The following is a 15,723-nucleotide window of genomic DNA, read 5'->3' on the forward strand; positions in this document are numbered from 1 at the left end:
TGGCGCACGGCAATGGTGGTCCCTCTACACAAGGGTGGGGCCATAACTGACCCTGGGAACTACCGATCAATAAGCCTGACCAGCCTGATCTGTAAGGCTATGGAGCGAATCATTATGGAACTCATAAATGAAGGGATTGGGAACCTCCAGTCGCTGGACCCCACACAGTTCGGCTTCGTCAAGGGCAGATCATGCCTCCTGAACCTGGTGGATTTCTTTGAGACAGTTACTGAAGCTATAGATAAGGGACAGGAGGTACACACGGCTTACCTTGACCTTGCTAAAGCATTTGACACCATTCCCCATTCAGGTATTATTGATAAGCTCACCAGCCTGGGCATAAACCCTTACGTCACAAGATGGATCGCAAACTGGCTCTCAGACAGATCCCATAAAGTAAGAGTAGCAGGATCTATGTCCGAATCCAGACCAGTAACGAGTGGTGTGCCTCAGGGCTCTGTCCTGGGGCCCCTCCTGTTTGGCATATACTTCTCAGAAGTACAGGCAAGAACGGAAGGGCTGTGGCTGACTAAGTTTGCGGATGACTGCAAACTGGGTGCTACAATAGAGTCTCCGGCCGACATGGAGATCCTCCAGAAGGGCCTAAATGAGACTGATGAATGAGAATGAGACTGGTGTCAAAACCATGGTCTCAAGCTAAATGCAAAAAAATGCGTAGTAATCCCCTTTGGAAAAAACAGAGTACCCATAAACTACAACATAGGAGGTAATCCCCTGAAATCTGAAGAAGAAATAAGGGATCTAGGGACCCAAGTAGATAGTCAGCTTTCCTTTGATAACCATGTTGCCAAAGTGGTTAGAAAATCCTTCTATCTGACCCATCTGATCACGAAAGGGTTCGCATCAAGATCTAAGGATGTAATGGTGCCCCTCTACTCTTCCCTCATCAGACCCATTATTGAGTACAATGCACCAATTTGAATGTACCTGGCTAGACATGTCCAGCAGCTGGAGAGACCACAGAGGTACCTAACCAAGAGGATTACTGGCCTCAAACAGTTGCCCTATGCAGCACGATTGAAAAAGCTAAGACTGTTCTCTGTTACATACCGCTTTCTCAGAGGAGAATTGTTGAACATGCTCCATCTTAGCAAAACCAAATCTACTTGAGCTACACGCTCTAGGGATATAAACCTCAACACTACAATGAATAGAACATGCTGGAGGGATAGATTACCTTCGCAGAGACTTCCCTTACTATGGAACAGGGTCTCGATCTACATAAGACAGAGCCCCTCACTATCACTCTTCAAGAGGAACCTTGATGAGTGGATGGGTAACAGAAAGTTCACACCGGGGATCACACCAACAGCACTACTAGATAGGGACCAAGGGTACTAGCTGTTAGTACAAGGGTCTAGGGAACTACTAAAGGGGTGGTGAATACCGCACAATGTGGCTGGGCTAATATATGCCTTCGGGCAGATAGCCCAGTACCAACCTATGAACCTATAAGAGGCCATAGATGAGGGTAAGGTGGTTCACACAGCCTATCTAGATCTCACCAAGGCGATCGACACCATCTCCCACTCTGGAATTATAGATAAACTCACTAAACTAGGTATAAATCCCCATGTCACAAGATGGGTTGTCAGCTGGCTTACTGAAAGAACTCACACTGTGAAAGTAGCAAACTCCAAATCAGACTTCAGACCAGTGACAAGTGGAGTACCACAGGGTTCAGTCCTGGGTCCTCTCCAGTTTGGTATCTACTTCTCTGAAGTACAGGCTAACACAGAAGGTCTTTGGCTAACTAAATTCGCAGATGACTGCAAACTAGGAGCCATAATTGAAACTCCTAATGATGTGGACATCCTACAAAAGGGCCTCACTGAGACAGATGCCTGGTGTCAAAGACATGGTCTCAAGCTCAGTGCCAAAAAGTGCATTGTCATCCCCTTTGGTAAAAATTCTGTACCCATGGACTACCACATAGGCGGTAGTCTACTTAACACCGAAAGTGTGATAAGAGACCTTGGGACACAGGTGGACAGTAGTCTCTTCTTTAATAATCACATCGCCAAAGTGGTCAGGAAATCCTTTTATGTGGCACACCTCATCACAAAAGGTTTCTCATCCAGAAAAAAAGAGGTCATTGTTCCCCTCTACTCATCACTCATGAGACCCATTATAGAGTACAACGCCCCTTTTGGTATGTACCTCACAAGACATCTACAACAATTGGAAAGGCCACAGAAATACCACACAAAGAGGATTACTGGCCTCAAACAGATGCCCTACGCAGACCGTCTTAAAAAACTCCAGCTTTACTCTGTCACATATCGCCTACTCAGAGGCGATCTCTGCCTAACCTACAAAGCTATGTCAAACCCAGAGCTGTTGGACATGCTCCACTTAAAGAAATCCCAATCTCTCCGAGCTACATGCTCTAGGGACCTAAACCTTGTCACCACAATAAACAGAACATGCTGGAGGTATAGATTCCTGTCCCAGAGACTTACCATACTCTGGAACAGACTACCTATCTATGTCAAAAAGAGCTCCTCATTAGCACTTTTCAAGAAAAATCTTGATGATTGGATGGGTAATAGGAAATTCACCCCGGGGATCACTTCTGTGGTTCTGCTTGGCAGGGGCACAGGAAAATAATTTTCTTGGGTGGCGAAAGCCAGGGTACATTTTTGGCTAGGCTTGTATAGGCCCTAGGGCCATAGCCTAGTACCTACCTATGAACCTATGGGAACATATGTTTTGGGAGTGTAATGAGTTGGCAGACTTTAAAGATTTCCTACTACTGTCAGAAATATTGGGAGAATGAATATGGGTGTAACTAATGAAATGATTCACTGAAACTGAGACGTAGGCTCGGAATTGCCTAGACAAAGTAAGGCCTTGTTAAGTTTAATTCTCTTAGCTGTCAAAAAAAACCTACTAAAACATGGAAATAAAAGTCTAAACTAACTGTATTTGAAGTTCTATATTAAAAAAAAACAGTTAAGTTCACAACAAAATTTTGTCATGTTAATCCATTATACTACGGTTACAATTTAGGTCCTATAAACTAACCTTATTTAAAAACATCTCATCTACTTTTTTGTGGGTGACTTAAATTGTGTAGTTCATCAATGGAGACTTGAAAGCACAATTACAAATATTTAAAACTTTCGAAGATGATACAAGAATGACATTTGGTCTTGATACATGTGCAAAAATAACATTTAAAAAAGGAAAGCTGAAGCACCAAGAAAATATCAACCTGGGACAGGAATGTGATGATAAAGGATCATTAACAAAACATAAGCAAATGAGAATAAAGTTCAGTAAATAATACTTTAGAAGATTAAAATTAATGTTGAAAAAAATAATACTGAAAAATGCCTTGAAATTGAGGAAGAAAGTTCAACCCATAAATCAATTTGCTCTTCCTGTTCTAACTTACAAACTTGGGTTGACTGATTAGCCCAAAACATATTTAACAAATTGGACATAAAAACAAAACAAATGTTTCATGCTTACCAAATGATACAAAACAAAAAATGTAAAACAAAATTATACTTTAATTATTCTAAAGGAGATATGGGCCTCCTCTAAATTGACCACATGTACAGAACTGCATTTGTGGGACTACATACATATCTGCTGACCTCTCCAAATCTAAATATAATGAAAGTTTTAAAACATAAGGAGAAATTATCCAAAATTACATCTTTGCTTCGTTTAATAGAAGCATTTTGGAATAAGGTGGGAAAGGAAATCAAACGAAATAGCTAAGAATCAGCCAAGCAAGTGAATGCACACACACACACAAAAAAAAGAAAGAATATAAAGAAAAGGATCAGATGAGATTGAAAGAATTTTGGAAAAATCCATAAATATACTGGCAAGTATTGAGATCATCTGGGATAACCTCAAGTTGTCCAAGGTTTGACCCAGAAATAGTTAAGGAGAGGTGAACTGAAACCAAAAGATGAAAGGCTAATAATAGCAGCCCAGGACAGGACTACATGCACATTGGTTTGCTAAGTCCATTGAAAAGATGGAAGAAAGACAGATGTGAGTTCTGTACAACACAACTAGAAAGTTTAGCATATCTTTTTGCTGGCTGTGATATACTCATGGCTCTCAGCATTTCAAGTGCTGACATTTCTCTAGGGAGCCTATTATCGTAGCCTTTATTTTTGCTTCACTTTGCATCCTGTAATATTACAACACTTCAGTTTATCAAACATATTTTTACATCATGCTGTGGACTGGTAACATTATAATATGTCATCTGCAGAAAGGACCGTTTCTCATTAGTATTTCTCCATTTATATCTGTTCATGCTTTATTGTCTTATGTCCCTGGACAACAGGTCTAAATATAAAGGAAATAGTAATGGTAGGAATGGACAAATCCTGCCTAGTTCATCTTGCAAGACTAAACAGTCCACACCAACACACTTCACCATAGCTTGAGATCCTCTATATGTTAAATACTAAAGTTGTTCAGGTTTGTGGAAACAGACGTCTCAAAAGATCTCTCTATTAATTTCCAAGTCACTTTCTCAAATGCTTTTCTGACAGCTCAGCTTGGTATTATTAATATATTACTATTGTCCAATGCATCTTTTAGAATCATAACAGTTTGGTTAACACTGTCAAAGGTTTACCTACCATCTGCAATTATCTTTGCCATTCTTTCTTCCAAAATTACCATAAACACTGTGAAGTCAAGGTTCAGGATAAAAATGGGCCTGTATGACCCTGGAAGAAGGGGGATCTTTCCACTTTGCTGGTATAACTACCACTACTACAACTTTACAAATCAGGGGCACAACCATGGCCAGAAAGAACTTTGTTAAAAAAGTACTAGCCAGACTTTTATCATCTCATGCTTCTTTTTTCACAATTCTACCACAATTCCATTAGTAGCAGGGGATTTTCCCTGTATTACAACTTCTATTTGCTTCATAAATTTCAGTTTTTATTATTTTTTATATAAATATTGTTCTACTTATGTTAACTGGCTTAAGTTTTACCTGTCTCATATATGTTGCCATTTTCTGTGCATTACTCAACCTCTGCATTTTGGTCATACAGTATACTGAAATAATTTAACATCAAATTCATATTTTTTTCTTAGCTCACCCCTACTCTATTACTCTCATAGTGCCTAATTTTAATTTTTGTCCTTAAAGCCTTTTGTTGCCTCAGATGTTGAGCCAACAGTTTGGCTGCTCAGGGGTTACTGTAAAAAAAATGTTGTTTTAAAACTATTACTCTGTGCTCATTCATATTTTCCAAGTACTCTTGCACAGACATTTTAGCTTCATTGTACTCTACTTATTATGTTTAGCTTCTTAAATCCATTACTTTTAAAACCCCCTAGACAACTACTGTGACATTACTCTATATCTCATTTCTTTTCACTGTAACCACATTTCTAGTCTTCAGTTTACAATTATACTCCTCTGCAAGTCATTTACACCTTAGTTTCAGATCTAATAGCATTTCACTTAAAGTATCATCAAACCAATCATTAAATGGCTACATTTTCAAAAGAAATACTGGAAAATGCAGTGTTTCACAATGTTTACTTACTTACAAAATTTAATTTGTATAGCTACGCGAGCTGACACTATCACAGGACATGTTTTCATGGTTCAGATTATGTTATAATTGTCTTAATATGTAACATCTACAGTGAATATAAATAGTGTACACAACCCTGTTAAAATGCCAGGTTTTTGTGATATAAAAAAATGAGACCACAATAACTCATTTCAAAATGTTTCCCACCTTTAATGCGACTTATAACCTGTACAATTCAATTGAAAAACAAACAAATCTGTTGCGGAAAAAAGTATAAAAAATAAAAAAAGTACAATAAGCTGGTTGCATAAGTGTGCACACTCAAACTAATTCTTTGTTGAAGTACCTATTGATTTAATTACAACATTCAGTCTTTCTGGGTACACATCTGCCATCAATTAAAGAGACTCCGATTAACTCCAAATAAAGTTCAGCTGTCCTACTACGATTTTCCTGACACTTAATCAGCTGCTACAGCAAAAGCCATGGTTGCCAGAAAGCTTACAATACATCAAAGGGATCTCATTGTTGAAAGATATCAGTCAGGAGAAGGGTACAAACAATTTCCACAGCATTGGATATACCATGGAACACAGTGAAGGGAGTCATCAAAAAGTGGAGAAAATATGGGACAACAAAGACATTGCAAAGCACTGGACATCACTCCAAAATTGATGAAAAGACAAAACAAAAACTGGTCAGGCAGGCTGTCAAGAGACCTACACAGCAACACTGAAGGAGCTGCAAGAATTTCTGGCAAGTACTGGTTGTGTACTACATGTGACAATCTTCTGTATTCTCTGTATGTCGGGGCTGGGGTAGGGTTGCAAGATGGAAGCCTTTTCTTACACAGAAAAACATCCAGGACTGCCTAAAATTTGCAAAACAATACATCAAGTCTCTCGAAAGCAAGTGGGAAAATGTGCTATGGTCTGATGAGACCAAGGTTGAACTTTTTGGCCACAATTGCAAAAGGTACACTTGGCACAAAAACAACACTTTGCATCACCAAAAGAGCACCATCTTCATGGTGGTGGCAGTATCATGCTTTGGGGTTGCTTTTCTTCAGCTGGAACTGGGGTTTTAGTCAAGGTGGAGGGAATTATGAACAGTTTCAAATACCAGTCACTTTTGGCCCAAAACCTTCAGGTGTCTGCTAGAAAGCTGAAGATGAAGAGGAATTTCACCTTTCAATATGACAATGACCCCAAGCATACATCCAAATCAACAAAAGAATGGCTTCACCAGAAGAAAATTAAAGTTTTGGAATGGACCAGCCACAGCCCAGACCTAAATCCAATAGAAAATCTGTGGGGTGACCTGAAGAGGGCTGTGCACGAGAGATGCTCTCGCAATCTGACAGATTTGGAACGTTTTGCAAGGAAGAGTGGGCAAATATAGCCAAGTCAAGATGTGCCATGCTGACAGACTCCTACCCAAGAAGACTGAATGCTGTAATTAAATCAAAAGGTGCTTCAACAAAGTATTAGTTTAAGAATGTGCACACTTATGCAACCAGCTTATTGCACATTTTTTATATTTTTCCCCTAACAGATTTGTTTTTCAATTGAATTGTACAGTTTATAGGTCTCATTAAAGGTGGGAAAAGTTTTGAAATGATTTATTTTGGTCTCTATCACAAAAACCTTGCAATTTTAACAGAGGTGTGTACACTTTTATATCCAATGTATGTAATACTGTCCAGGCACCAGAGTTTGCAGAAAATCTGTAAATCCAGTTCATTCTGTCTTATTTTAATCAATAAACCCAAACAAAGATACATATTTCACTTAGCCCTCCAGAGACATCTGCCTTATTTCCTACAGTTCCAATCTCCTATCGCCATACATCCTTCATGAAATGCTATAACTACTCACATAACATTCTTTATATCTTCTCTAACTGCTTTTGTTAAAATGTATACAATGCAGCCACTCACACTCTAACTCACTAGTTATGCTTCCTAAAGAAATGTCTGTCTTCACTATTAACGCTTGAAAAATTTCAACTACTCATTACTTAAATTTATTACCTATTAACAGATAGGTGGGGATGTGCCAGTATCTAAGTTTCACTTCATTATCCTGAATTTTTATCTTAGTTGTTATTGGTGCATGAGTGAAGCTTTCAAATAAATGAACCTGTTCCAGTGAAATATAATTTCTGTCTAGTCAACCTCCGTTATCATACCCGTAAATTCTCTCAAAACTCCTACTACTGAATTCATGTTTTCCATACCACATATTTTCAAAAATTTCTTTAGAAATCTAGCCTCTTTGTTTTACTTTCCTTCTAAGCCCCTCAGATACATATTTGCTGTTGCAAATCAAGTTCTAATCCCTACCTTTCCAAATGTGTCTTCTGCTATTTGCACTTTGCATTTCTTAATATAATTCAAAATTTAGAAATCTAGCCTCTTTGTTTTACTTTCCTTCTAAGCCCCTCAGATACATATTTGCTGTTGCAAATCAAGTTCTAATCCCTACCTTTCCAAATGTGTCTTCTGCTATTTGCACTTTGCATTTCTTAATATAATTCAGTACTCGAACCTTTCTGTCTATACATGTCAGGTCATTCACTTTCCAAAACAATATAGACAGTGCAGCAATTATGACATGAAGTTATTTCTATCTATTATATACTTCATCTTTTGTGTTACATGCACCCACTAATGTTGGGCACGGTGATCCTTTATACAGTTGTCTCTTGTCAACTCCATTTGAAACTATGTCACATTTTACAAGACAATTTTAATGGAAACCCTCAAAAACACACACATCCCCATAACCTATTAACTTAAAGCAAACACACAAAACTATGTACATTTTCAAATAATGAAGTTTAGCTCTCCTGACAGGAACAATTGCCCCAAATCGACAGCTGCACCCATACACATTAACTAACCTAAAATTAAGGTTAGTCATGCTAAGAAACACATTACAGCCTGTGCTCCTACTTACACTAATTACTGCCTGTTCTTTACCTTTATTCCCCTCCCATATATGAAAAAAGTACAGTTGTGTACACTTACCATAAATGTAGATGTTCGAGTGTATTCACTGTTGCACTCATTACATTTGGGTTATCTGCTTGCAAGTAGCCCTCGGTCGGCCTGATTAACAAAGTCTTGGGTCCTGTGTCAGTTGCTGTCCCTTCTTCCATGACATCATGGTTGTCAGGGGGTATAAAACATGCAGCCGACGTCATTACATCAGTTTTTCTTGCCCCAGATGTCAGGTGCCCCCCTAATGGGAATGCATTAAATATAAAAGTACAAAGATATACCTCCAACAAAAAAGCAAATACACTAAAAAGGATTTTAAGCATAGTAAAGGAAAGTAGAGGTATAGCCAAAAGAAGTTAGGGGGCTGGAGGGAGGGTAGCCAGGACTGCAACAGTGAATACCCTCGAACATCTACATTTATGGTAAGTGTACACAACTGTACTATGTTCTTCATGTTTCACTGTTGCAGTCATTACATTTGGGTAGTTTCCCAAAGCTATGGTTGGGAGGAGGAATTTAGATAGCATTAGGGCCAGCTACAAGGCCCTGCAAGACGGCAGTGGCAAAGCCAGCTCTGGATTTAGAGAAAAATGGCAAATGATAATGCTTGGTGAAAGTATGTACACAACTCCAGGTAGCAGCGTCTAGAGTGTTCCTGGTAGGGACACCTCTGAGAAAGGCTGTACAGGTAGATGCAACCCTGGTGGAGTGAGGTCTGATCCCCTGGGGGATAGGTTTTCCATGGTGCTTATATCAGAAATGAATGCAATGGCTTATCCATTTAGAAATGGTTTGCTTTGAAATAGCCTTCCCCTCTGCCCCTGCAGCAAATGCCACCAGCAGTTGTTCAGATTTCCTTTGAGGTTTAGTCCTGTCCAAATAGAATCCAAGTTGTCTGTGCACATCTAAGGAATGCAATATCGTTCCCCTTTATTGTGTGGATTGGGAAAGAAGGTTGGCAAATGAATGGACAGATTAACAGCCACACTGGATACCACCTTGGGCATGAAGGATGGATTGGTTCTGAGGGACACCCTGTCCGCATGAAAGATGATGAAAGGCTCCACTGCCATAAGGGCTTGTAATTCAGATACCCTTCTAGCTGAAGTGATTGCTAAAAGGAAAGCTGTTTTCCAAGAAAGAAATGTTAAGTCTGCAGTAGCAGCTGGCTCGAATGGCGGTAGAGTGAGTTTCCCCAAGAAAAAGTTAAGGTCCCAGGCTGGAGTTGGAGCTCTCCTGGGTGGTCTCAAATTTTTGGCCCCTCTGAGGAACTGCTTGAGCAGTGGATGAGAGAAGAGGGGAGGTTCTGTGTTATAATGAGCTAAAATGGCTGAGGCGTGGATTTTAATGGAGGAAAAAGACAAGCCCTTGTGAAGCATCTCAAGTACTGTAAATTCGGAGGTAAATTGGGTGCTGCTGTGCTCATCCCTTGAGACTGGTTCCAGGCACATAATCTTTTCCATTTTTCAGCATAAGATTTTCTAGTACTAGGCCTCCTTGCCTGTAAAATGATATCCATCACAGGTTTGCTGAGGGATGGTAAAGGAGAGATTAAGTAATTAGCTAGGCTGCAAGGTTCAGTGTTAGAAGCTGAGGGTGCAGAATCTGGTTCTCCTGCTGAGACAGCAGGGAAGAAGTCTGAGGCAGGTGCCATGGAGATAACGGTGACACACTGAGCAGGAGGGGGTACCAGTGTTGGCGCGGCCAGTCTGAAACAATCAAAATCATCCTTGGTTTGTCCCGTTTGATTTTTAGTAGTACTTTGGACAGCAGAGGCGGAAGGGGGAAGGCATAGATTTATAGGTTTTTCCAGCTGAAGGACAGAGCATCCAATTTCCAGGCTTGTTTGTGGGGGGTCCTTGTGCAAAATTTGTCCAATTGGTCGTTCTGGGGAGAGGCAAACAGGTCTATATCTGGGCTCCCCCATTTGCTTGTCAACATGTTGAAAATCCTTGGTTCCAGTTTCCACTCATGTGGGTCCATGAGGTTTCTGCTTAGTCCGTCTGCCAGTGTACTCAATTTTCCTGGCAGGAACTGAGCTTGCAGGTGCACTTGGTAGCTCAAGGCTGTGTTGCACAATGCCATGGCTAGTCTGCAGAGAGGGTAAGAATGTGTACCCCCCTGCTTGTTTATGTACCACATTAACAGGGGTGTTGTCCGTCTTTACCATTAGTTGTCCTGGAAGAATGTGGTCCTTGAAGGCAGTCAGAGCATTCTGTACAGCTAACATTTCTTTTTGATTGATATGCAGGTGCATCTAACTTGGGTTCCATTTGCCCTGAATGCGCTTCCCTGCCAGGTGAGCCCCCCATGCATAGTCTGATGCATCTGTTGTTAGGGTTTGGGCGGCAGGGGGTGGTGTGAAAGGTAGTCCCTTGTTTTGGTGGCAGGCCTCTGCCCACCAAAGCAACTCTAGGCATAGGCAAGGTATGATAAGAATCATTGTTTCTAGGTCTTGAGAATGTTGACACCATAGGTTTTTTAGATACCACTGTAGTTTCCTCATATGCAGTCTACCATACAGAATTAGAAGAATGCAGGAGGCCATGAACCCCAAGGCTTGCAGTATTTGTATTGCAGATAGCAGGGTTTTTGTGGTCACTTGTTTGAAGTAGGCTGTCAAATGAATTTGTTTCTCTGGCGCGAGATAAGCCACCTGGGAAGTTGTATTCAAGCTTGCTTCCAGGAATATAATTTGTTGACAGGGTACCAGGTGTGATTTTTTTTCGTTTATGGTGTACCCCAGAGAAGTTAGAACCCTTTTTACAAAGGCCAGATGATTCAAAAGTATGTCCTGGCTTTCTGCCCGAATTAGACAATCGTCGAGGTATGGGTATATTTGAATATTTCTTTGCCTGCAAACTGCAATAACTGGAGCTAGGCATTTTGTGAAAATCCTGGGAGCAGTAGATAAGCCAAAGGGCAGTGCAGAGAACTGATAGTGCGTGTAGCCTGCTTTGAAGCGTAGGTATCTTCTGCAAGATTCCGATTGGGATGTGCAGGTATGCTTCTTTTAAATCTAGTGTTGCCAACCAGGCATCTTTGCCTAGCATAGGAAGTAATTGGTGAAGAGTCAGCATCTTGAATTTTGGAATCTCCAAAAAGGTGTCTAGAGTAGACAGGTCCAGGATAGGATGCCATGAATTGTCTTTTCTGGGTACCAGGAAAAGTCTCGAGTAGAAACCTTGTCCCTTTTCCTTTTCTGGTACCAGGTGAATAGCCCCCATGCTTAAGAGAGAAAGTACTTGTTTTTGGGCCTCTCCCTACTGATTTGGGGGATGGTCCAGCCACCCACTTGGTGTTGGCAATGTGTGGAAGTGAAATCTGTATCCTTGGGAAACTACATTTAAAACCCATTTGTCCTGAGTAATGAGTTCCCAATTCTTTGCATGAAGAGCAATCTTTCCCCCCAAAGGGGCAGTCAGTTGATAAGTGCTTGGAAATTTTAAAAGGAAGTCATTGAGACAGTTTACCATAGGGGGGAGTCGTATTATTCCCAGATTTGGAAGTGGAGGCACCCCACTGCTTAGTTGTGTGTGTCCCCTAGGACTGAAACCTGGGGTTTTTGCTGTGTCTGGGTTTGGCTTGAAAAGACCTGGAAGGGGCTGGAAAGGACCAATTCTTAGACGGACAGTACCTACTAAATCTAGGAGGCTGAACTTGTAAAAAATCTTTAACAGTTTGCATAGACTTAGCTTTATCTTCCATCTTTTTAAAAACTTCCTCAGCCTTGTTGCCAAACAGGTGGTCCTGATTTAAAGGAACATCCAACAATTTAGCTTTAACATGATCAGGCAAAGATTGCTCCTTAAGCCAAGCATGCCTTCTGAGCACAGACCCAGTAACAGCAGCCCTGAAGAGGCCTCTAATGAATCAAAACCACATTGCAAAGTACGTTTTCCAACTTGCTCAGCAGAATGCATTAAATCCTGTAATTCTTTATTTTTTACACAGTCAGGAATCAACATCATTTTCTGTTTAAGCAGTCCAATAACATGTTGTTGATACTTTAACATATGAAACTGGCAGTTTAAAGCCCTAATGGCCAAGGTTGCAGAAGTGTAAACCTTCTTACCCCATCTATCCAGCGCCCTGCAGTCTCTATCAGAAGGGGTAGAACTTTTAGCAGTAGAAGCCTTAATGCCCTTGGGCCCCTGTTAAATAGTCTCTGGATCTGCAATAGGATTTTTGAAAATGAACTTGTGGGACTCGGGGACCCTGTAGTATCTGTCAGGTTTTCTGGAAGCAGGAGGCAGGGAATCAGGGGCCAAAACTAGATTCCAAAAAAGCATCATCAACAATGTGTAGTACAGGAGGAATAGCTAAAGGCCTATGCTGAGGCAGGATTAAAAAATCCCTAAGCCTCTTTTTTGAATCAGAAAAATCCTGGCTTTCCCAGTGGAAATGCTCCCTTAGAGTATGTGAGGTTTCACCAAAAGAAAAATCCTCTGGAGGGGAAGCAGAGGGAATAGAGTCCTCTGCATCAAAATCCTCATAAGTAGATAAGGGCAAATCCAGATCATCAGAAGAATCAGAAAAATCAGAATCCTGGTCAGAAGATTCATAAACAACTTCAGTCCTAGGTCTCTTAGAAGGGGGAGGTTGGCTTCCCCTGATTAAAGTTATAAGATCTTCAGCCATTCTTATCATTTGTTTTTTTAGGCATAGAGGCCTGAACATGCGGCCTGGGCATTGGTTTCTCAGGTATGGTTCAAGACTTAGGCCTAAATGAAGAAGGAGGTGTCGGTTTAATATGCAAGTCCATAGGGTTGAATACACTCTCAGAAGCCGGTGCCTGCACAGCGGCTCGGGATCCATCCAAGGTAGAGACATCCGCAGGTTCCACAGTTGAAGCATCTCACGGCATACTGGACTCTGAATGGGTCTCAGTAGAGGCCTGCCAATCAGAAGCAGTGGGTATCAGGGGCTGAGAAAGCTCCTCACTGAGTACCGGCGAACTGGCGACTGGCTTAGGAGAAGCGTCGTCGGCAGCTTTGGACCTAGGCGGCCTGTCTCTGTCTTTATCTTTACATTTTTTTGGAATCCCAGTAGTCGGATGGCTAACCAACCACATTTCTGGATAATTAAACCAAGAACCGAAATATTTATAAACGAAAATATACCGATGACGGATAGTGCGCTGATTAAAATAAAGCACAAAACTGACAGCAAGGTACGTCTTGGTCAGGGCCCAGGCAAGGAATACAGTACAAATGAAAATCTTTGTTAAGGTATTTGCTTTCCACAAGTAATGCAATTAGTAACTTTTACTGACATCGGTAAGGAGCAAGAAAAGTTTCCCCAATGGGGTACTTAGCTTTAGTTGAAGACTTCAGTTCTGAAACTCGAAAATGAAAATTTCAGGAGTCGGCCGACCGGCACTTGCGAACTGCTTCTGCTTAGGGCACCACACGGCAAGAAAGACTGACGTAATGGTGTCGGCTGCATGTTTTATATCCCTGACGACCTGACGTCATGGAAGAAGGGACAGCATCCGACGCAGGACCCAAGACTTTGTTAATCAGGCTGACTGAGGGCTACTGCAAGCAGATAACCCAAATGTAATGAGTGCAACAGTGAAACACAAAGAACATCTGTTTTATGTAATTCCTTAGCAATAAAATGTAAATGAATACTTTAATTCATTTTTGATGAAGCTGTTACTTGTTCTTACCTGTTCTGTCACACCTGGGTGTCTTGGTATCTCATACGTTCGACATTTGAGCTGCAGTACTGGGTCTTCATTTAAAAGTTGAGCAAGAAGCAAAACACCATTCTAGAGTTTAAAAAAATCTGTATTGTTACACAGTACAATTTAAGTATAATTTTACTAAAGTGACTGTAATTTCTGAACAGTAACTAAATAACTGCTAGAGTTTAAATCAATAATCCATAATTCAGGTATTTAAAGTGCTCATTTCCAATAAAAATTTATGTGTGCAAAGATATATATATCAAAAATGCAAGAAATGGTCTCTGTAGACAAACAAACAAAAAAAAAAAACGAATATAAAAAATGTCCAAAGAGCAATCCAACACACTTTATTTACCGTAGTACAAAAAACTGTTGGTTAAGTGCTTTCAACACAAAATGGCATCCTCAGAACCAAGAACAGAAAACCTTTTAGGTATAAAAAAGGTGCCAAACAAGTGCTAAACCCCTCCTCAAATTAAAGAGAAAACATCCATAAAACTGCTGCTGCAACATTTCTAACATAAAAAAATGCTGTTAAATACAAAATAAATTGCAGAATGTAGAATATCACACTAATAAAACGTAATTTTAGCAAATATTAGCCCTTCTTTTAAGCTTACTTGAAATAGAAATAATGTCATTCAAACCTGGAAAACAGCAAGCATCAAAGTGTAGCTGCCAAAACATTTCCCTCTACAATAAAATATTCTGCCAGTCAACAGGAAAAACACCAATCCTGACTTGCTCTAAAACCAAAACTTTAAACCGTTTAAAACCAGCACAAAGCCCAGCATGTCTAGCCAGGGTGTTTTTAGGTTCATAGGTTCATAGGTTCATACTAGGCTATCTGCCTGAGGGCATTTGCAAGCCTAGCCCATCGTTTTGTGGCTTACGCCACCCCTTTAGTATGGGGAACTATACCCATTATTTTGCTGTGCCTCTGTCGAGCAGTGACACTGAGGTAATCCCTGGGGTATATCTGCGATCTCCCATTGTTGTCATTTTTCCTGATACTGTAGTCATGCTGGTAAATTCTTTTATTGAGGGAATTGACAGTCTTACCAATGTAAAAAGCCGTGCATGAATCACACAGAGCAAGATAAATAAAAACCTCTCAACTGACTGAACCTGGAAATCTTACGGCTCTTATTCAGCTTTTGACCCATGCTTTAGTGAATTACAACAGAGTGCATGGCAGTGGCGGAGTTTCCACGGCTGACTGCACTTGTAAACACACAAGGTCGGTTGGAACTTCCCCTGCAGCATGTGTGAATAACAGTCATGTAAGTTCTGGCATTAGCAGTGTCAACACTAACAACAACAATGGAGACTTTGTTACTAAAAGCCAGTTGATTAACTGGCTTGACAACAGTGAGGTTGGGGCAGCAGAGGAATATATGCAGCATCAAAATGGTTCTTTTATGAACCTTGGTGAACAAATTTCTGTTTTGGAAAATAATTTATTCAAG

General features: G+C 40.5%; 1 protein-coding gene across 1 annotated transcript in view; it reads right to left on the reverse strand.

Annotated features, from left to right (window-relative positions):
- RAB3GAP2 (RAB3 GTPase activating non-catalytic protein subunit 2) overlaps positions 1-15,723 on the reverse strand; it is a 2,949,955-nt gene that overhangs the window by 2,090,495 nt on the left and 843,737 nt on the right. The window contains exon 7 of the mRNA XM_044061656.1: positions 14,234-14,335. Coding sequence (XP_043917591.1) covers positions 14,234-14,335 — 102 coding nt within the window. The remainder of the gene's footprint in view (positions 1-14,233; positions 14,336-15,723) is intronic.

This window comes from Protopterus annectens, chromosome 1.part0 (assembly GCF_019279795.1).
Source record: "Protopterus annectens isolate FY-2018-M chromosome 1.part0, PAN1.0, whole genome shotgun sequence".
NCBI classification, from domain to species: domain Eukaryota; kingdom Metazoa; phylum Chordata; order Ceratodontiformes; family Protopteridae; genus Protopterus; species Protopterus annectens.